The sequence below is a fragment of the Orbicella franksi genome, chromosome 2 (genome assembly GCF_964199315.1).
Source record: "Orbicella franksi chromosome 2, jaOrbFran1.1, whole genome shotgun sequence".
Classification (NCBI taxonomy): domain Eukaryota; kingdom Metazoa; phylum Cnidaria; class Anthozoa; order Scleractinia; family Merulinidae; genus Orbicella; species Orbicella franksi.
In genome coordinates this window covers 19,959,467-19,982,623 of record NC_138146.1, presented here as the reverse complement: position 1 = coordinate 19,982,623, position 23,157 = coordinate 19,959,467, and the positions used below count along the sequence as shown (strand labels likewise).

The 23,157-nt window shown below is 37.9% G+C and overlaps 4 protein-coding genes across 4 annotated transcripts in view; 1 reads left to right on the top strand and 3 right to left on the bottom strand.

Moving 5' to 3' along the window:
- The window catches only part of LOC145478499 (DNA-directed RNA polymerase II subunit RPB2), an 18,453-nt gene extending 7,383 nt beyond the window's left edge, over positions 1-11,070 (bottom strand). The window contains exons 1-11 of the mRNA XM_081456541.1: positions 10,913-11,070; positions 10,585-10,811; positions 9,246-9,358; positions 8,461-9,004; positions 7,765-7,961; positions 5,999-6,118; positions 4,369-4,432; positions 3,198-3,604; positions 2,979-3,090; positions 2,462-2,616; positions 131-329 (exon numbers count right to left, since the gene is read on the bottom strand). Of these exons, the coding sequence (XP_081312667.1) occupies positions 131-329; positions 2,462-2,616; positions 2,979-3,090; positions 3,198-3,604; positions 4,369-4,432; positions 5,999-6,118; positions 7,765-7,961; positions 8,461-9,004; positions 9,246-9,358; positions 10,585-10,811; positions 10,913-10,931 (2,157 nt within the window). The 5' untranslated portion in view covers positions 10,932-11,070. The remainder of the gene's footprint in view (positions 1-130; positions 330-2,461; positions 2,617-2,978; positions 3,091-3,197; positions 3,605-4,368; positions 4,433-5,998; positions 6,119-7,764; positions 7,962-8,460; positions 9,005-9,245; positions 9,359-10,584; positions 10,812-10,912) is intronic.
- Positions 1-23,157, bottom strand: part of LOC145478498 (uncharacterized) — a 93,647-nt gene that overhangs the window by 58,340 nt on the left and 12,150 nt on the right. The window lies entirely within an intron of this gene.
- Positions 11,156-16,557, top strand: LOC145478516 (uncharacterized). The gene is made up of 2 exons (XM_081456567.1): positions 11,156-11,261; positions 13,804-16,557. Exon 2 carries the CDS (start codon positions 13,824-13,826, stop codon positions 15,129-15,131), a length of 1,308 nt encoding a protein of 435 aa, XP_081312693.1. The 5' UTR covers positions 11,156-11,261; positions 13,804-13,823; the 3' UTR covers positions 15,132-16,557.
- On the bottom strand, positions 16,649-21,786 carry LOC145478524 (uncharacterized). The gene is made up of 4 exons (XM_081456577.1): positions 21,686-21,786; positions 20,112-20,196; positions 18,641-18,681; positions 16,649-18,025 (listed from the first exon to the last, which is right to left on the bottom strand). Exons 1-4 carry the CDS (start codon positions 21,704-21,706, stop codon positions 17,276-17,278), a joined length of 897 nt encoding a protein of 298 aa, XP_081312703.1. The 5' UTR covers positions 21,707-21,786; the 3' UTR covers positions 16,649-17,275.

The following is a 23,157-nucleotide window of genomic DNA, read 5'->3' as shown; positions in this document are numbered from 1 at the left end:
AACTAGGCATAAGATCCATGTAATGTTTTCAACAATTAAACAAACTCTTTTGAGAAATTTGGACCAGATGGTTCTAAACCAAGATCAAGTATTGCTGAAAGTTCAAACAGTGAACTCTTGTTCAACACACCTGATTGTGATCAGGGAATGGAATGATAGACGCACAGACTCCAAGGATCATGGCAGGATGAATTTCACAGTGTGTGTACGTTGAACAGTAAGCTTGACCCTTCTCTACCAGTTCATCTGGAGTCATGGCCACCATAACCGTCTCCTCTTCATTGACATCAATATACTCTACAATTCCACCTGCGACTAAATCCTGCCAACTACAAAGAAAACCAAAAACAAGAATCACTGATGAATGAACAGCACTGATGACTGGACAAGGTTGATATTGCATCACTGTATTGACAACTATGATAACCTCTGTCCAGTGAGAAGTTGGTGTCTTGCAGCTCTCACACTCAAATTTAACTTCGGCTTTTCACTTCAGCATACGATTCTTTGTTTCAGTTACTTGTTACTTAAACTAGGGTTACAAAGAAAAAACTGATATGCTTTTCAATTGACTTGTTTTATATTTAATAAATAGAAAACGTATACCGTGTTTCTATTAATTTTTAGTATAAATCTACTAGTGTACTATCATGAATGCCATTCTCTGATTGGCTATGCTACTCACTATCTATTCTGTGATAGATAGTGAGTAGTGTAGCAGTGTGCCCTTGTTAACAAAATGACGGCCGTTTCTTGGCGTTTTCAAAGTGTCTGTGAAGAGGATTAAGATAAAGTTTCGAACGACTAGTACAGTTATACTAAAACAATTAAATTATTCGCTCTAGATTTCTATGCATGATAGTTGAACATTTGATTGATGGTAGTGATTGACGGTAGCGAAAAACGCATTTGTTGGTTGAGCTTTGAATTTTAGAGTCCGCATGTTACTGAAAGGTGCAGTAATAGAAACACTCACGAAATTCAAATCTCAACTAACGAATGCGTTTTCTGCTACCGTCAATCAAATGTTGGGCAGCTCCTCCCAGCTTCCAACTGTGTTATCTGAACTGTGCTCAATGATTTGATTTGATTACCGAGCACTCGGCAGTTGTCAAAGCTGGGAGGAGCTGCCAAACATTCGACTGACTGTAGCGAAAAATGCATTTGTCCCTGAGCTTTGAATTTTAGAGTCTGCATGTTATTGAAAGGTGCAGTAACAGAAACACTCACGAAAGTTTGAGAGAACTTGAAAAAACTGTAGAAACAGTCACCTGTTGGCTCATGTTCCCACAGCATTTCTCGTTCTCCCAAACTTCCACTAGTGTCTCTGTTAAAACATTAGATTAGGAGCTCGAGATTTCTATCCCGTGATAGTTGACAAGGGTGCAGGTGAGTCAACTATTACGCATAAAAATGGAGAGCAAATAATCTAATTGTTTTAGTATAAATCTAATAGTTGTTCAAAACTTTATCTAAATCCTCTTCACAGACACTTTGAAAATGCCAAGAAGCGGCTGTCATTTTGTTAACGAGGGCACACTGCTATGCTACACACTATCTATCACAGAATAGATAATGTGAAGTTTATATGAAATAATTCATATATGAACTGCGGTTGTAGATGAAGGTGAAGAATGATCATCGCAGTTAATTTTCCAATTTAAGCAATTGGAAAGAAGACCTCGCTCCCAATGTGTGGCTTCATAGCTCAGTTGGTAGAGCATCGCACCGGTATCGTGGAGGTCACAGGTTCGAATCCCATTGAAGCCCTGATTTTTTCAGGCTTCTTCTTTCCAATTGCTTAAATTGGAAAATGAACTGCGATGATTATTCTTCACTTTCACAGAATAGATAGTGAGTAGGGTAGCCAATCAGAGAACGGCATTCGTGATAGAACACTAGTATATTTAAACTAAAACTCATTAGTAGAATTCTACTAGTATACTAATGCAAATGCTGCAATCTGATTGGCTGAGCTACTCGTATACTATCAGCCATTAGAGTGCAGTAGCTGTCGGTCGTCCATGAAATGCACGTTTTTATCGTTTTCCCGAAGTTTTGGAAAAAAGCTTAGACGTAAATGGACAATTAAATTCCTGAGAAGACTAAAAGAAGGACATAAACGGATTCTTGACTTTAAAAACTTGAAATTATTGAAAAACCGTTGCGCACGCGTATTTGTAAACAACTGCAAATTTACCAAGGACAATTCAATACGAGTGATTTTGTTTTGGAAACCATTATTTGCGTTACTTTAAGTTAGAATTCTACTAAAACAATTAAATTATTCGCTCTCGATTTCTAGGAGGCAATAGTTGATTCGGCCTACAGCCTCGTCAACTATCACTCATAGAAATCTCGAGCTCATAATCTAATTGTTAAATAGAAACCCAATTTTAAACCAATCAGTGTGCACATTTTTGGGGGGCTATTTACTTAATATTTATGACCATAAACTCACCTGTAGCTGTTGTACTCTCTCTCCTTCAGCTGATCAATATGATGTTTCTTGAGCAACAGCCTCTGGTTTTCAACAATCAACAGTGGGCGGCAAATTCGACCTGCATCTGTGTAAATCCTGATCTCTCTTTCTCTGAAGTCCCTTACCATAGAAACCTAAAAAAAGTACCAGGTCCACAATACAGTAGTATCATACTCTATTTATTTGTTTTTGTTAGTACATGTAGTTGTTGCATGTGTATCAAAGTTACTGAATTTTCCCTACTGTGTAGTTCCAGAAAATATCCATGCCTCACCCATGGAAGGGATTTATTTAAAAGGTTGCCACCCCTCTAGAAATTACAGAATCCTCCCCACCCCCAGGAAATTTCAAATCCTTCTGTGGGGGGGGGGGGGGGGTAGGGAGGATGAATATTTCCTGGAACTATATAATGTTAATTATATAAATCAGTCACATGTATGTCTCAGAAGGAGAAACTGCAGGATCGACTTCTTTACAAAGTGCCATTCAACAATACCTCAGATACAATGATGTCCATCTGTCTCCTCAGCTTCCTGAGTGTGCCCATAAGTTGATCTGGATCACGGTGAATTCCTACCCAACAGCCATTCACAAAAATCTTGGTTGCACTAAAAGGAAAAAGGTTTAAATGTCATTCATGGAACAACAGTGTAATGAACTGAGATAGCCAGGTACATTGTATAGAATTTGATTTCAAGATGAATGAGACTCTTACTTGCTGATGGCTGAAGGTGTGATTTCTTCCAAATTCTCCATAGTCCACTCCTCCAAAAACTCTAAGATAGGACTGGGTTGGGAACCAACAGAGATGTATGCCATCAAAGCTAAGTTCTTCACCAGACCAACCGCGTGACCTTCAGGAGTCTCAGCAGGGCAGATCATACCCCAGTGAGTGTTGTGAAGCTGCCGAGGTCGTGCAAGCTTACCCTCTCTACCAATTGGTGAGTTTAGACGGCGCAAGTGGGATAACGTGGAAGCAAATGTTAGTCTGTTAAGAACCTGGGACACCCCTGCTCGTGACTGATGTGCTTTCTTTTGATCACCCCAGTTTCCAGTCGCCAATGAGTATCTAAGACCATCTGTGATCACTTTAGGTTTGAGTGCCAGCTCAATGTTGAAGTCCTGCAAAAGGAAGTGATATTATGGAATACAACTGCAAGAATTTCAATCACCTTGTGAGGAAGCTGAAAAAAGGTTTTTTTTTTCCTGTAACTAGGGAACACAAATCTTCTTAAAACTCCCAGCAGTTTTAAATACAGTGTAATCAGTTTTTTCATATATTGAACTTTTCGGGAACAACCAACACTTGCAGTAGCACTGAATGATGTATTTAAAAGAAATGTTCGGCCATATAAGACAGGGTTTTAGGTCATAAACAACTATCTGAGGCTGACCCAAGCAACTGATAGAAAACCACAGCTGATTTGGCAAGGCTTTTATAGTCCACTGATGCTTGTAAGACAACTCCTGTAAGCAGACACTTTTTCTGGTCTCAAGAGTGTCTGCTAATGGGAGGTTTGACTGTATCAACCAACTGCAACTCCTTATTGAACACTGAATTAAAGTCTGCATGCGAGCCAAGTGGCCCATCAGGCCGGAGCTTATCCCGGTTTCTGTAGCATGAAGTGACTAGGAGTATTTCTACTCTCCACTGGATGGGATGCTAGTCCATCGCAGGGTTACCCCCAGCATTAAGTTCGCCAGTACCCATTTATACACCTGGGTGGAGAGAGGCACTGTGAGAGTAAAGTGTCTTGCCCAAGAACACAACACAATGTCCCCGGCCAGGGCTCAAACCTGGACCGCTCAATCTGGAGACGAGCGCACTAACCATGAGGCCACCGTGCACTAAACACTGAATTACAAAATGATAAAAATGGCAATACCTTTCCTCTATCAATAAACTTCTGAGCATACATTCTGACTTCTTTCATAAGATTTCTGAACAGTCTGAAAACAAAATTAAACAACATGCATTACCGTAAAATCCCACATTAAAGCCCTCCTATCCCCGCCCCCGTTATAAGCCCCCCGGATATAAGCCCTCCTATCTCAGTGCGAACAAAGATATTATTCCAGATATAAGCCCATCCAATGTATAAGTGCATCCTTTTGCATTTCTTTACAAACATCAAAATCTTTAAATTAATTGAAAGTTATAGGCTAATAGGGTAACAGGGTAATAATAGCGGAGCTCCGGCAGCCCAAAGGGCCACCAAGCAGAGCCCCATACTCATGTAGGAAAGAAAAGGAAACCCATGAGTTGATTTTCTCACGGTTATCATGGCTAGCGGTATTGCTCGTGGGCACGTACGCACGACGACAACGACGACGACAACGGCGGAGTTGCCCAACATGGCGGCCATACTCCAAATAATAGGTTGACAGAGACATGCAGCCTTGGTTTACCGTGTACTTCCTTGATATTGGACATCCATGTTATGATAAATTGACACCTGTCAAAACAAGGTATCCGCTGACCAGTACCATGTTACCATATCGCGGGCTCAAGATTACAGCTCCTCGAGGTCACGTGGTTTTTTGAAGTTGACCGCTGACCAAGTGCTGGTTATCGATTGGATCGCGGGTTCATATTGAGTTAGCTTGTTGGAAACAGGGCAGGATTGTTCAGAAGCCGGTTTACGCTAACCCAGGATTAAAGTTAATCGAATTGTAACTTTTTCTTCTATACAAATGTTTTTTGCTGCTTTGTTTTGTGTACATGGTGATTATTAAAACTCAAAACAGAAGGCCAAACAATATACAGAAACCTCACAGCAAAGTTACAAAATTCAAATCAAAATTCTACCTTTTTCTGGGTTAGCTTAATCGGGCTTTGAACAACCCAGCCCAGGAGCTACGCTTTTAGGCTGGCCTAAATCTATATATTAGGGTAAACAGGGTAACAGCTCTAAACGTAATGGTATGTTAGTTTCAATTCGTTTCTCAGATATGTTTTATCTATTCATTCCAAAAATTTTTTATGCAGCTTATATGTCCCCCCCTCTGGATACACATGTGTAAGCCCCCCTGTTTATAAGCCCACCCAAAACCCCTTATGAAGTGATATAAGCCCTGGGGCCCGTTTCTCGAAAGCCCCGCAAACTTTTCAGGCCCAGAAAGCCACAGCAAAATCTCAAATCTTATGATTACAGAACCGTTTATTCCCATATATGTATATTCCTAACATGAAGAGAGGTTCTCTTCATACAAAAAGTTTCAGGTGTATATACATTTGTACCTCTCTGTTTTTAGACACAGACTGGTTAAAAATGACTTTCCAGGCCTGAAAAGTTTGCGGGGCTTTCAAGAAACGGGCCCCAGGGCCTTAACATGGAATTTACAGTATTTAACAGATAAATTAAGTAAGCCTTGACTAAGGCTTCGTAAAGTAGAAAGCACACAACAAAATGAAAACCACATGAAAGGAGTTCCAATTCCATTGAAACCTGTACTGCACCCACTGCTTTACAATTATTGCTCCAACAATGTACATGTACATGTACATATACTTACCCCCTGAAGAGAAAAGCCAGCAATGGCCCTGCCAAGTCAAGTCTCTTATTTCCATAATGATCACGATCATCCAGTTCCCTCCGACCAAGTGCTGCAAGCAATAGCCTATGAACCATGTAGCTGTACAGAAGATACCACACAACTTGTCAAAAAATTTAGCCACTTAAATTATTGTATAAATTATTTGGGTGGCAAGGATGCTGATCTTGGAGAAAAAGTGGGGTACCATGATCACAAAAAGGAAGATATCAGGGCTCAAAATAATTTTTGGACCGTCGCCAGTTATGTTGACCGGCCAAAGTAATTTTAGCTTGGTCACATCTCGTTTCTGACTGGTCAAGGTATTTTAAAAAAATTAAAGTAATGATGGCCTATGAACAGCTTAGAATTTAACCAAAGATAGCCTTAGCAGGGCTCAGCAGCCCAATGAAGTGGCCAGCTGTCAGTGGAATTCTTTCATTTCTGCCAAAGAAAAAGATTGATCAAACTTTGAACTTTGCGATTGGTATATTGAATTCAACGAGCTGTTGTTTACATGCTCTACAAAGTATTTGTGTCCATGAAACGTAAATGAAACAAAACATGCATCAACATATCCTAATTTTGGGTTTCAGAAATAACTAGGTAAACAAATATAACCGAAGAAGAAGTTTCTTTTTCCTCGATCCTCACCCATGCCAACACACAACAAATTGTTGCATTACCGCAAATATGGCTACAGTTCCACAGCACATGTTGGGAAGTTTCTTAATGATGTGACTAAAATTAAGTTCTAAAGACTGTGTAAGTCATCAAAAATCTAAACTCTGTTGTGGTCATATATAGAGAGTCTTCGTTCATTCGGTAGATTTCGGTCACGTGCTAAGCAACGAGTTGAGAGTGTCTCAAATTTCATTCGCAAACAAAATAACTTAACAGATACTGTACAGATAAGGCATTCAAATTTCTGTTGGTTTATAATTATTTTCATCCATTTTGTAACAGTAACTTTTTGTGGCTAGTGTTGCTAGGCAACACTAGCCACTATGTTATTTCAGTTGGTTCTGATTTAGACACTGGGTTCGCGATCAATGTTACATTTATGGCTTGATGGAAACAAAGCAGACTGCAAGCAAGTTCGGATGTCCTGGAATCCCATAGTACTTAAGTAAAACACTTGACAAATGAGCGAAATGTTTTGTTTAGACATCTTGTTCATTGATTTTTGTGTCAAAAAAGTGAAAGAAACAACAAATGTCTTGACATACACTAACAAAGTGTGACAGTTATGTAAATCTAAAGCGTCACAAAAAGCTGAATGTGGTCGGATTCCCTTTGCTGTATGGATAACCTCTGCCTTTTGAAAGGCTGAATATTTTTCCAAATTGAAACCTTTGCCTTTGGAACAGATGAATTTTTTTTTCAAACAGATAGCAGCTGCTGTTTGAACAGCTGAATATTTCCTGCACAGATAACCCCAGTCATTTGAATGGCATCCTGTCGATCTTAAAGGCATGACAAACGGCAAGAGAACAAAACAGATACTGCTGGTGTACTTTTTCACATGGGTAATAATTATTGTATTTTTACAAAGATATAAAATCTAAGATTTATTACATTTGAGGATCTGATTGTTTATTCAAGAATGAATTGCATGACAGTGTCAACATGATGTGACCAGTCAACATTACTGGCGAGTGAAGTTTTTGGCCGGTCAAGTCACCATTCTGTCTGGACATGGTCTGTTGACTGGCCGTTATTTTGAGCCCTGAGATATGATCCCTCACCCTAAGAAGTAAGCTTTCTTGGTTTCACAGAAATCACTGACACCAACATGAGGGAGCATTTCCTTCTGAAGGATTTCCTTTGCATATTTGATACGCTTCTCCTTTGTCACACCAGGCCTGGCACCACGTGAGCCAATGAAGTTTAAAGCTACATTCTGTTCCTGTATCACAAAAGCTTCATCTAGTGATGGTTTTACCTACAGTCGTAGCAAAGAGAAACAGCAGATAAGCAATAAATAAAAGAAATCAGGGGTTCCATTAACAAAAGGTCTGGATAGTAGCAGACATGATAAAATATTTAGAAACAACACAACATTTTTAAAAACCTAGGAAGGCAACTGGTTTTCACAGGTGAGCAAAACTATTAGAACTGAACTTCTTTGTAAGAAAAACGTTCTGCAGATGGTCAAACCATCCAGGAAAATTGTCCTCACAGCCGGTTAATTTGCCAAGTGCCTGGCCCTTAATAAAACACCTGCATAAATAACATAATTATACCACTGCTCTGTCAGTACGGTCTAGGTGCAGTTCTCTTTAGAAATAATGTGATTTATATTTCAATGATCTCATATTCTGCTGTATGACTAGTCTGTGAGATTTTGGACAGTATTTATAGGGTTGTTGCCAATTTGTTACTTGAACTGTTTCCACCAAAAACGTTTTATAACAAGCACTATTACTAAAATTGGTTCTCACCATTTCCATCATTTCTGGATCATCAAAGTCATAAATAATATGTTCCAAAATGTCACGATCAGCCACAAAACCTAAAGCTCTGAACACAATCATAATTGGGATCTCCTGTCTGATGTATGGTAATGATCCAACAATCCGTTGACCAATGGCACTTTTGCGACCTCCCTGGCTTCCCTTTGCCAACATGGATACCCACATGGTGCTAGTGGGGCGTGAAGAATGTTCCAGGCAGGACCTGATCTCTGCAGTAAATGAATACTTTGAATCCTTTTTGGAGAATACATAAACTGTATTCGTAGCCATTTTCTCTTGAGCGATAAGTACTTTTTCAGATCCGTTGATAATGAAGTAGCCCCCTGGATCCAAAGGACACTCGTTAAGTTCTGTTAAGTCACGATCTGTCAGACCATTCAGGAGACAGTAAGTGGATCGCAGCATGATTGGTATTTTACCAATGAACATTTTACTGTGTTGTGTGACTTGAGGGTCATCATCTTCCCTGATCATTGTTTTTGTAATATCAACATATAGGGGGGCTGAATAACTGCAAACAAAAAAAGTGGAAAATCAAGTTTGACACAACCTTGATCACCAAACAGTACCAAACAAACCGGATTTTGCACACTTTGACAGTTTGTCATTATACTGAAAAGCAACTTTCCAGTTATATCATTTTGAAATAATGGACAAGAGGTAAATCAGACATACATAGAGCTACATGTACATGTAAAACACATTAAAAGATTGTAGTCTTTCATGTGGTAACCATTCACTGTTCCACTTACGTTAAATTCCTAAGTCTTGCTTCATTCGGCATCATGGGGCTTGGAGCACCATCTTTTTCCCAATGTGTTGGTTTTGATAGATAAATTTGTTCAAACTTCAGTAAGAATCTTGGCTGAAAGTAAATTATTCTACATCAGAAAAGACAAGTATGTTTTTTACACTGTAGTAATGTTCAAGTCAGGCATTGCTAATAACTTTGAAAATCAGAATGCTGGACTCTTGAACAACTGCACTTTTCACCTTTCATCTTTCAGAACAAAAAAAATTCCTTTCAAGGGTTTTCATCTTGACGTGAGCTGTTTACATGAAAAAAGATACATCAATCACCTAGGGTGACCCTTAAATTCCAGAAGTCCATCAATCCCTGCTAAACAGAACGTTGTATTCTACAGGTGAAAAGAAGAGGGGCAGCCAAGCAATCCTCATAACATGACAAGAGTAGAAGATAGGAGAAATGAGGGACTGATGAGCATGGTGAGCGAGAAGACTAGAAGGGGACAGGGGCGGGGGGAGGACTGTTAAGTGCTTGCTAATAAAACCCTGAGGAGTGTAGTCTTATATTTAAGTTACACAAAAGCATGGATTCTGCTGAGCCCTAGTGTATAATTTTTTCACAAGCAATGTTTGTCACTGTCAGTTATTCCTAAATATATGACAAAACTGACTACATTAGACATAGATCATAGTCACACGACCTTGTGAAACAAATCTATAACAACATTCTTGATCATGATTGGTTCTCTACATGCCTATTTGTCACGTAATCCATGTGCAATCACATGGGTGACCAATTCCAGGTTACAATTTCAACTTTTGAAGGGAAATTTAGGAGCCCCTGGGTACAGAGTCTTGATGTGCCAGTTCCAAACAGTCCTGTGAATGCTGGATCCTGATTGGGCAAAAACAAATCCTTAGTCCCCCAGGGCTCCTCGCTTTCTCTCCAACTTTTCTTTGCCGATTTTTACGCCCTGCTTCGATTTTCCCTTGCCCCTACTAACTACCCCTGGCTTTCTGAGGATGACACAAGGAGAACAACTATCAACAATCACGCCAAGTTCCACATCAGCCACAGCCAATTTTAATAAAATTTACATTTATTATCCCTGGCATGATGTCCTTTATAGAATACCTCTAATTACAATGATGCATGTCTGCAATTTCTATTTATTTTGGTACCAATATACAAGGGATGGAGAGAGCTTACTCGGCAATTTTCGTTTTTTTAACAAGGGTCAAATTAAAAAATTGCAGTCGTTTGCAACAAAAAATGCCCAGTGTGCTCCGGGCTTCATTAAGTTAACTTTTAAAATACAGTTCAATCATAGTGTGTATGCTTACAGGAGTTTCCGTGTCAGCAGTCATGTGCAGCGACTCCGCTTGCAGGTCAATCTCCGGGGAGTCTTCTACAATTCTCTGTACAGACATCTGGATAAACTCGTCAAAGGAATCCAACTGCTGCCGAACGAGACCTTTCTCATCAAAATACGAACTGATGACAATCCAACAGGCTTCCTGCCATAGATCCCGAGTAATTTCCTCACCCTCTTCCTCTCCATATCCACCTTCTAGAGGTATGAATGGATAAAAAGGCAACTCGATGTTTTGATCGAAATTTGTAGATAAAAAGCAACCAATAAAGTAACTGAATCAACAGCTTATTTCTTACCGTCATCTGGGTCATACATGGCTGCCAGATAATCGTTAGTTACTTATGAACTTGGTGAGGTCTTGACTTTGGAAGATGACGGTGAAATGTTACCGATTCACATGGATTTCTTCCGCTACCACTACATCACCGCTCGCTTCCGCCATTACAGACGTTGCGCGAAGCGTCCGAGGGGAACCTGGGATTTCAAGAAAGACAATGCGAAGGTGCAATGCATTATGGGATGAAGAATGGACTTAACGAAAAAGACGCCAGAAGTCAGCACAACAGAAGGCGGGATTGTTCTTACACGACAAGCTTGAGCACTTCATGAAAAGCTTACTATGGAACCATAACATTGTATTCAAAGGTAACCAACTACTTTCGTTTTCTCGTGCATTTGTTTGGTGTTGTTACGCAATGTTACGGTAAACTCAAAAGTTAACACTTTGATGAAGTCCTCCAACCTAGTGAACTCTGGGTTTCGATGGTAACCACCGACCTACAAGAGAGCACGCTTTATCTTTCAAAACCAGGGGTTCACAAAGTCGAAAAGATTCGCCAGTACCTCGCTGATTATTAATTCATGGCGACTGATCGATGAGTTACCGGCAAATGCGCCAAGGAAATCGACATGAAATTTGACACGTCGTTTTCGAGGTTTAAAGTGAGTTCATCGAGGAAGCTTCGCACGCCATTTCTATTAGACTTTCTAGAAAGGTAATTTCCGGTTATGGATTGACCTTCATTTCTCTCGTTCAGTGAAATCTTAAGTTTACGAATTAGTTTAAACGTTTTGTTGTATTCGGGTACAACCTGATCTAGATCTAAATGATGAGGTACAATTTTTAACAAGATTTATAGATTTAGCGCGATATCTGATCTTCAATTAGAATCTTTTGGTTCTTTCGATTCCGCAATTAACATTCCTTTCACTTAAAAGCAGAAAACAACAATTGATCGAGAATTTGATATTGCATGCATATTACATGTGTGGCTTTATTTTAGTGTAAAAGTACGCACATTACACACACAAGGTTTCACCTTGTACGAAACTAAACTATCGAGATGCTAAGTTAAGAGCCCTTCCCGTTCACCGTGTGTTCAGAAAATAATGGTTGGTAAATGTAAACAAATTAGGCTGTCAGGGTAGTTTCTAGAGCGCTGATTTACTGGGATTCTTTCAATGGTTTGCAATTATGTTCTGAAGGATATTATATAGAAAGTAAACTAATTTAAGAAGAAATTCCCAAGAGCCGTATTTACTCATATTACGCTGATGTTCAACAACAACAACAATCTTTATTTCGTGCCCAGAAAAATTTTACAATAAAAATAAATACATGCAATGTGAAAAAATAACAATGAAAAACAGGGCACAGCCACTTAGAAATAGCTAAGGCTAATCGAGCTAAGTGGCTGGGCCAAGCGGGAAAAGAATATTGCAATAAAGTTACAGAATATAAAACAGGACACGATTTCATTCACACACACACATACAGAGAACGAAAAAAAGAAAAAAAATGAGTGTGCATCAATGTACCAGTCAGTAGTCAATGCATTCAAAACAGGCCAATGTTCTTCAAATGACGATGAGTCAAAGCTGCTTAGTAATAGAGGTGTTGTACACATAATGAACATTATTTGTCAACGATCGACAAGATTGTTTACTTACTTACCGTTTATAACCGCTATTATTTTGATTTTCACATGATTTTAAGATTTCCAACTTTTTGTAAATAAAATATTTAGTATATTATTTTGGAAGCATTTGCACAAGTGGCACTTACATAGGTAGACATGTTTACCACTAATATACTAAAGCCAAAGCAGATTTTTTACGGGAAGAGCGTCGTGTCAACATTTTCAAGAAGTCTGTATTAGTAGTGATCAGAAATTCTGCTGAATCATGTAGCAAAAACAGTTTGACTTGTTTCATGATATACAAGAATGACAAGGCAGGCAAGGGGTCTAACATTTACAATGGAGAGGCCAAAATAACAATAGTCGATGATCTTTAATGGTGTAGGTTCTCTGTTGTTTGTGGGACTAATACAATAGAATATCTTTTGCATTTGTTTTACAATGATGTATTTGTAGACCGTTTGGGAAATTGTGTCTTGCCTTGACTAGATTGAAAGAATTTTTACCATCCAGAGGGTGGCAAAGGGTTTATATATGACACGTGAAGAGGGCAAAAATTGGTATTTGACAGGATGCATGAATTTATTTTAAAAAGTATGGTTTAAAGAAGCTAAAAGTCTATGTGACATGTGAATGTTGTTAAAATCCCAGAGTGAAACAGAATCGTAATCTCTCCTTTACTACCCTCCACCCGGAGAAATCTGAAATCAAAATTTTACATTGACTTGATGCAAGAGATGGCATCAAGCAAGGATATTTTTGTGGTCATTGCTGCAGAGTTTTGCAGCTCTTTACTCCCTTGTTTTTTTGGGTTTTTTTTGGTATCAGTGCTGCATTTTAAATAAAATTATTGCTTAACATTGGATGCTATAAAGTTAATTTAAGTTAAAAATTGGCTACCAATTTCTCAAATTACCCCCTTTTCTTTACATATTTTCTTTATTATGTTATTCATGACTTGTTGTGAGTGGTTACAGCGCTTTTTTCTTTACCTGAGCACAAGGTTTTAAGTTTTCTAAACTAAGTAATGCATTTTACTTTTTGTCGAGAATTGGTTTTGTGAATGAATTTTTTTCATCCTTTTACCGAATTTTGTTGTTTTAATGAGAAGTGGAAAGAGGAGGGATTTGAAGAATCCTGGCCCACAAAGTATTTCCCATTTTTGAAAACTTTAGACATATAGATGTTTCAAAACTACTGCTGCAAGGTTTGTCACGGCGATGATATTATTTTAACATTTAATTTTTCTGGGCTCTTTTCTACCGCAGGAAACAACTACTAGTGAATTATGGGCATTTCTGCAAGCATAGCAAATTCTTCGAGAAAGTACCGCACAAATGGTGATTTACCACACCGCCAGAGGTCCAGCAAACATTCATCCATTGAAGTTGGTGATGAACTTGAAGACGATACAGCCAGTGTGTCAAGCTTTCGACCTTCAAGCCCATTAGCTCATCAAGATGCAAGAGCCTTTACTTTAGATATGCCACATACAAAACAGCGAGACTCTAGAAACCAAGCAGACAGACGTAGTTACAACAGCAACATTGAGTCCAGCTATCCTGGTAATAGACGCAGTTACCATGCTGGTAGTGTGGAACGTAGTTCCAGAGCTGGGAATGGTTCGCATTCCTCATACAGTGTTCGAGATCCAAGCTCCAGAGCTTTGGTTTCTCAGAGTGCTTCAAGTGTCTATGGTTCAAGGCTGGGACCTGTCCGTACCATGCGAGACGTCCGAGAGTTTTTGTTGAGTAATCCAGAGCTCCTAGCTGGTAAGAAGAACAGACAAATGAGGCAGTCTGGAGATAGTGATCTGTATGGATTATCTAACAATCACAAGCAGATGAAAACAAAACAGAGTGTTTACATGGGACTCATAAACCCTCCAGTGGTCTACGGAATTGGTGTCAGGCCAGACAATCGACAACTTCGAGTTGATCAAAAGCTGTATCTCAACCTTGTTTACCCTACTATTAGACCAAAAGAGTATCATCAGCGTGCTATAAGATCTCGTCCTCCCCTTAAACAAGAAGGCATGGTTGTTGTGAGGAAAGATGATCATTTGCGGCAACCAAATGGATATATGAAAAGGCCTTTACCGCGGATGGAAGTGTCAAGACTACACGAACCCTCCAAGGTAATGAATTCCCCTGAATCAGTGCAGCATGAAAGAACAATCCTCAGGCATGATGCTTCAACCTATCAGGGAAGTAGAGGTCAGTCACAAAATTTGGCCAAGACCGCCTCCAAAAGAGGAAGCAATGACTACATTGATTTTCCGGATATTGTCCAGGAGCCACTCACAAGTCGGTCAGTTAAAGATGAAAGGCAAGTGCTTAGGGACAAACAGATGAATGGTTTTGTCAAGACAGGGAATCCAGACCAAAAGATTGAAAGACAATTCAGTGGCAGGGGTGAGGATGATGTTGTATTTACATTCAGTGTGGATGATCTAGATTTGAGGAAAAAGACTGAAGTACCCCGTTTGGAACATGAGAAGGATAGAGGACAAGTGGTACCTCTTTACTTCAGGAAGTCACTGGCTTACAGTCCCAAGTATGAGCACAGAGAAGACCTTTTGTCAAGTCCATTGTGAAGATGTGAAACTCATTGCCTTTCAACTGATGGAGGGCCAGTTTGAACATACTAAAGCTTGCATTAAAAACTGAGTGAGAGTAGAAGGAGTCTACATGTAAAGCCAATAGCCTGCAAATGTAGTAGCTGATAGTGTATGCTATCATCAGTGCGGTGTAGGTAAAGTTGATTGGTTTCAACCACATACGCAACACTGAACAGGCATGGACAATCCATCAAATATAAAAGAGACTGTGATATTTTAATAAGACATTGTTGTGTGAACTAACATATATTTTGTGAAACTCTGTTTACTATCTACAGGTGCTATATATTCTGTTCACATCACAACTTTGGACAGATGTATCATGCACATAACTATATTGTTCATGTATCGTTACAGACCCTAGGCTGTCAGGGAATGCAGGTTCATTTAGAAGGAAAATTATCAACAATAAAATGTATTCCAAGTGATTGATTAATCTTTGTTCTTCATTGATTAATTGCAAATGATCCATAATAATTTTTTCATATGGTTGTTCATTGATTGATTGCAAGAATAAGAAAATCTTGAGTTTGTTGTCAAGTTGTCAAATCAAATGTCTTAAAAATTGATCAAAAACATGATAGTACATGTATGTAATGTACACCAGTTTCATACTTGAAATTATACAACACATAATAACACTGTACGTATTATATGTTTACAACTGAGTAGAAATTGCCTATGCTGTTAATATAGAAAATGAAGCATACCTGATACTTTAATAATTATTACAAATTGAAACAGATTATTAAAACCCTCCTACTTTGTAGTAATCTTACAGTAAAGAATGATGTCCAGTAATTTAAGGTTAACACTTGATGTAAAGTACCAACTCGTAGCTAAATATAACTTGTGCTTGTTAATCTAATAATAGTAATGTACAAATCATACCAAAACATGTCAAAACAAGATGTTGAGGCATTCACTCAATGAATTGTATAGAAACAGTCTATCTTTACTCCAGCATTCATTTTGTAGACTAAAGTAATGTAAGATGCCAGCAAGTGGTATAAATTGCACAGATTTTTGAAAATCCTGTTATTCACGTCCAAACCTTTAGTGCTAGTAAGAAATGCTTGGAGACTGGTAAGAATTATTTGATGCTAACACAAACTGTAATTACAGTAAATTAATGTCATACTAGTCTGTGATTTATTCAGCTATCTTGTCACTGTTCATGATGTACAGTTACAGTAAGGTATGAATCATAATGAAAGAGATTGAACCTGTTTCTTTACTTCATGTAATTCTTTGTCCAAACTATCCTTTCACATGGCATGTCAAAATCTTGAAAGAAATGGCTACTGGTTGCTAAAACTACTGAACTTTGCATATGCAAACTCTGTACAAATCCTGACATAAAACTTAAATCTTAGTTATTTTCTGAAATAAAAGTTGAGTAAAAACATGCGACTATGTTATTCCCGATTCTGACTGCAGTCTGTGGAACAGTCATAAAGTATGACTGTGTTGATCCCGACCAGAAAATATCCATAGAGGGTTTAGACTTCAAGTAGCTCCATACTCTTCTCAGTGTTAGTCAAGTGAGATGGCACATGAGTGCACATAAAATGACCTTTCTGACTCACATAATTTCTCCTGGTTCAAGATGATTTTTGCACACACATGCTCAAATACATGCCCACTCGACTGGCACTAAGAAAAATGAGCGACTGTGTAACCTAGTATGAACCCCCACCACCACCCCTCTGGAAATTCCATTTTATCGTCATTCTTTCCTTTAAAAGTTGAGGCCTTTGAAATCCCCCACCCCTCAAAAGTCCCAAATGACAAACTTCTACTATCTTTGACGGTCCACCCAAAGAAGGTCAACATTTTAGGAACAAGTAACAACACACTGACCAGTAACTTCCATTTATTTTACATTCATGAGTTCAGTTGCCATGGATTTCAATGTTACCAACTTCACTCAGCCTCTGAACTATGTCTAAAGTTGTGGGGAGATGTCTACTGCGAAGTCAGCTAGTGTTGAATGGCAGTGAAGAAAGGTAGTTTCATTGACAAGCTACAATCTACCTGACAACAACTAACTAATATCGTTGAACTCTTAAAAGTGATCGTTACCAAACACTACACACGGAATCACTAGGCAGAGCCTGTCAACTGGTTGCTTCTTCATTATGTTCATCTTCATAAGTAAATTGAGGTGTTTCTAAAGCAGGAAGAGGTATGTCTTTATCAAACTCACTCTCAGTGGTCTTGGCACCGATTTCTTTACACATAACTGCCTGATGTTCTCCTTTTAAATCTTCATTATAAACATCCCTATCTTTACTCTCTTGAATTAGGTGAGCATTGCTAGGAAACAGCTCTAATTGAGTTCCACGCTGGCTCTTGACAAGATTAAAATCAAGCATTTCATCTTCAATTTCATAACCGAATTGAAACTTCACAAACTCACGAACATTGTCTAGCGCTTTCTTCAACCTTGAGTTCTCCCTGTTGCAGTCCTCTAATTCCTGACTAAGAGATAGAACTTGCATTTGCAAGTCACTGACTTGTCCTTCAAGATCTTTTACTGCTGATTTCTCATCTTTAGAACCAGCACAGTCAGAGGAAGAGCTTGTGGATGACACCGAGAAGTTCTCTGCTGATATCACTAAACTACTAGATTGCAAACATTCTGTTTCTTTTTTAACATCAACCAATTCTGTACTGTTTTTCATTTCCACTTTTGCTGGTACACCTCTGTCGCTTTTGGCCATTTCATGATTTGGTCTTTCTTGAATTACCCTTGCCTGTTCCTGCATTCTCTTTTGTTGTTCAATTTCACATCTCTTCCATTTTTCTTTCAAGATTCTTTGCTGCCGACCATGATTGTTTACCTGTAACTGCAAGGAAACCAGAGCCTAGTAGGAGACAGGAATAAATTAAAAACTTTTAGAATTAAGACATATTTCCCTTGAGGGAGGTGCAGTGGCCTAATGGTTAATGCTTTGTACATTCCATTAGGGAGCTTAAACAATGACCACAGAGACACCGAAAATGACGCCTAGAAAAAATGAATTAATTTTAAGTTTTACCTCCAAATGTTGCAACTGTTTAGATCTGTTCAGTATGCACATTGGTCTAAAAACCTGCCCAGGCTAAATATGTAATGACAGAGTTAAATTCCAAAAGGAAATACGAAAAATTAGCCAGTGTGGTTCACATTCTCCAAAATACACAGAACTTGGTCATTTCAAGTTATTGTTTTGCAGAGGACAGCTACGAAATGTACTTTATAAGGCATAAATACAGCCATTGTTCTTCTCATTAAACCTTTTGTTTGGCAAAGTTCTCATTGGCATTGCTATAATGGCTTGCTTAAGCTCCCTATTAATTCCTAGTGGATGACCAAAAGGAATTTTCTTGATGTTTACCATTAACATGCTGTGCATGTGTATCAGTAACCTTGAGATTAGGATTGTGGGCTCCTTTTGGTTGCCCACAATATTAATATTAGAACAAATTTTAAATCATACCTGTTTGACCTGGGTCATCTTCATTGCCTCCTGGAGAAACTCTGAAGATATTTAGGTTAAAAGAAACTATTAGCTTCATAGTCACTAAGAGCAGCAAGAAAATCCAGATAAGTCTAATGAATTATGCCGATTATTTAGTCAATGCTTCCATGTCCAGTATAATCATATGGCTAAGGTCATTCATTATACACAAGGGAGCAGTCACAGCAAGGTAATATGACTGATGAACCCATTGGTACTACAAAAAAGGGCTTGCTTCATCTCATTAGTGCAGGATAAAATCAAGATAGAAAAATATATTGCTGCCACGTTGAATGGTGAAAGGGAATCTCAACAGAAGTGGAAATTCCTGCTCACCATTATTTTAAGGCATTTCCCTTTGCAATTTGTTGCGAGTTTTTTGTTTGTTTGTATGTTTGTTGTTGTTGTTGTTTTTCTTTCTTTAATAATTATATTTAAGTAATTATATTGTATTGTAACTCCTTAAGTAACGTAATGTGTAAGTCATAGTAAGTAATTATTGCGTATTGTAAGTAAGTAAGGTAATGCCAAGTATTGTAAATAGGTTTGTTTTTTAGTTGATGTATTGTAAGTAGTGGTGTAACGATTAATTGAATTCTTGATTAATCGCAATTATGACCGTTTGGTTTGATTCATGATTCTTTGATTCCATGTTGCAATTTTGGCTCAATTTTTTGCATACCTTTCTCAGAGTGCCCTCAGTGAGTTATTATATTGTGAAATCAGAATCCAGAACTCTTTAAAATGTGCGTTTTTGATTGACGAGTAAAGACGTTTGGAGTTCATGTGCCAATTTGTGTTACATGGTAAGAATGTTGCCCTTCTAACACCTCTTGAGAATTTCCAAATAAGGCAAACCATGTGGGTCAAGGGTTGTAGGTTGTTTACATCATGTATTATGTTGTAAGAATTAAAAAACATTTTAATATTTTGCATAATCAAATCGAAATAATCGAAATTGAAAGGCAATAATCGAAATTGAATCAAATCGCAAGGAATATGAATAGTTACACCCCTAATTGTAAGTGACATTTGTAAGACAGTTAAAGCATTAGAAATCATCATCATAATAATAATAACAATAATAACAATAATAGCAATAATGTAGTGTATTGTAAGTAGGTTAAGTATTGTGTCGTGTTGTAAGTAGAGCAAGGCAATGTAAGTAATTATGTGTTTAGCAATAAAAAAAGGGGGCTTGTCATTAGCAGGGCTCTGATTTGGTCTTTGATAAGTTACTTTTCAATTGCCAACTGTCACTAGAGTGTGTCACAGTACACATTTATGTTAATAGTTATTGATAGCTCACCACAGAGCCTCAACATCCTGTTCTTATCTTAGCATACTAACTTGACTTGGCAATTTGATCCAACATTACCTCTCTATGAAATATTTTATGCAAATAAAACTAATTAATGCAAATAACAATAAAACATTCTTCAACACTCACCTGATGCTTTTTGGTGACAAATTATTGCATCTTCAAATTTCCTGTGGTTGACCAAAGCCTCAGCCCTCCTGTCCTGCTGATGAGCCTAAAGTATTATAGAAGTGTGATTTGTATATTATACAACATTTAAGGAATGGAAAACACATACCATGTGCCTATCAAGTTTTAGTATAAATCTACTAGCGTTCTCTCACGAATCCGGTTCTCTGATTGGCTACACTACTCACTATCTATTCTGTGAAAGTGAGTAGAATGGCAGTGTGCCCTCGTTAACAAAATGAAAACCGCTTCTTGGCATTTTCAAAGTGGCTGTGAAGAGGATTTAGATAAAGTTTTGAACGACTAGTAGATTTATGCTAAAACAATTAGATTTCTTGCTCTCGATTTCTATGCATGATAGTTGACCCGGCCTGCACCCTTGTTGACTATCATGCGATAGAAATCTCAAGCTCATAATCTAATTGTTTAATAGAAACATGAGTGAGAGTTTGGGAGAACGAGAAATACTGTGGGAACAGAAGCCGTTAGGCAAATGTTTCGACAGCTTTTTCGAGTTGTCCCAAACTTTCACAAGTGCTTTTATAAAACAACAAAACTCAATAGAACCATGGAGAACGTGTTTTCTCTTATCTTTTAGAAAATACTGCGACAAAAAAAAGAAAAACAACCTGTTTACTTTGATCATTAAAATGTAACTTCTCTTTGCTCATGCCATCATTACATCAACAACTCATGCTAGTTCTGTGTTTCTATCGAGTTTTAGTATAAATCTACTAGCGTTCTACCACGAATGCCATTCTCTGATTGGCTATGTTACCCACTGTCTATTCTGTGATAGATAGTGAGCAGCATAGCAGTGTGCCCTTGCTAACAAAATAACGGCCGCTTCTTGGCATTTCCAAAGTGTCTGTGAAGAGGATTTCGATAAAGTTTTGAAGGACTAGCAGATTTATACTAAAACAATTAGATTATTTGTTCTCAATTCCTATGCGTGATAGTTGACTTGTGCTGTGCCCTCATCAACCATTAAGAAATAGAAATCTCAAGCTCACAATCTAATTGTTTCATAAAAACATGATTTTAAACCAATCAGCACGCATATTTTCTTTGGGTTATTTTCTAATCCAAAATATTGCACAAGAAAAATCACTTGATTACTAGGTCATAAATATATGCAATTACATGCAATTTAACTTTTTACACTCAATTTCAACTTTCTGCACTGTTAGAGATTAACTGACATGCTGTCAGCCAATCAACCAGCTGAAATTTTTGTAAGTAAGCCTATATTATTATTTCTGAAAGTAGTTTTTTTCTTTTTTTTTTTTGTCCTGACTTGATGTTCATGTATTTATAATAAGCTTCAGATTGCAACTTTAAAAAAAACACACTGTTTGGGACTCACTACTTTATTCTGTAAGACTTTTTTTTATATAATAAGCAATGTTGTTCGAAAATTTTAAGCCTTCATATATAAATTTGATTCTCACGTTACAGTTTACTACCAACAGCTACATTACGCTGTAAATCATCGTGAAGAACATATTCAACTTTTGGAATACTGCTACACTTACCCAGTTAAGAGGACAATCCATGAGTAGTGTTGAAAGCACTAACGGTCAAGCAGGATCAAGGAAATATAAAGTTGTAACTGAGTCTTGCTTTTCAAATGACTGTACGTTTGCCACGTCTCAGTGAGACTGGGAACAAATAAACGAACAAACAGCGCATGTGCAGCATGGAAAGTACTTCTGTTCAGTCTTTCTTTGTCATCGCTGGCGTAGCCTGACTAGGAGCCAAAGAGAGAAACAAAACAGACTTTATTAGGAGGAAATTGTGTGGTAAGTGAAAGTTCTTATTGTATAATATTTCGGGAGTCATACCGTTGACGTTCCTGGACGACAGCACAGTGTGTATCGCATTGAAACAAAGACTTCTTTGTACAAGTTCATTTGTTTATAAACATTGCTTTTGTTACTTGAAAATAATAATAATACTAAAAGACAATGTTTATAAACATGTATCGGCCATACATTACAAAATTAACGTTAATACAAATAACAAAAAATTATAACAAATAACTTAAGCCTTATTTTAAGATGACTACAGCAAACACATAATGTTTTTATGTCCAAAATATCCTTAAGGTCATTCCACTGAAATAGAACCTGCACTGAGATTTTTGTCAAACTTTGCCTATTGATTGTTTATATTATAGGAACTTAAATTTTCAAATAAAAATGGGGGATCCCCATGTTCGTTTAGGAGCAACAGCAGCTTGTTAGTACCCAATAAATCCTTATAATAGCACCGTGATTATAGTCACGATTGCTTGCTAAATTCACGTTTCAGACGATTGTTTCTTGTTCTGCACTGAGAACTGGTCCATATTTATTTTACGTAGAGAAATTTATTACTCAATTCAAAACAACAGAAAAAAATGATAGGTCACCATACTCGTTTTCAAGGAAATGACAATTTTCCTCTATGGCAAGGTCCAGCTGTAAAGGAAAAGCTGCCATTTTTTAATGCGCACGCACTAATCACGTGTGAAATTATGCACAGTAGGGATGCACAGTGCAATACTGGGGAATGACGTTAATTGAAGCTTAATAAACTCTATTATAAAATCTGAGCTTTTTCCCAACTCCTTTTTGAAGAGCATTACTTTCAAAAATATTATGACCTGATTCAGCAGACATTCATGCCACAATATTGACCCCTTCAATTTCCCATCCCTGAGCCCTCCCTCACCCCTTGCCTCCCCCCACAAAAAAAATGCCCAAAGTATTTGGAACAGCAGTTTTTATCTTCCATTGCTTTATCTCAAGAGGTTAATATTTCTCCAAGTTGTCAGCTGGGCAAGTATGCCAGGTGACATACTTGCCCTGGCAAAATTTTACTTGCCCATTCAATAGGGAAGAATGGTAACAGAACAGCATGTAAATGGAAAGTTTACTTTTTTATTATTTTCACGTGACCAGTCTTCCAGTGCATCATGTCTAGTTGTGGCTGTCAGTGGACACCAAAAATCCAGGTACAAATG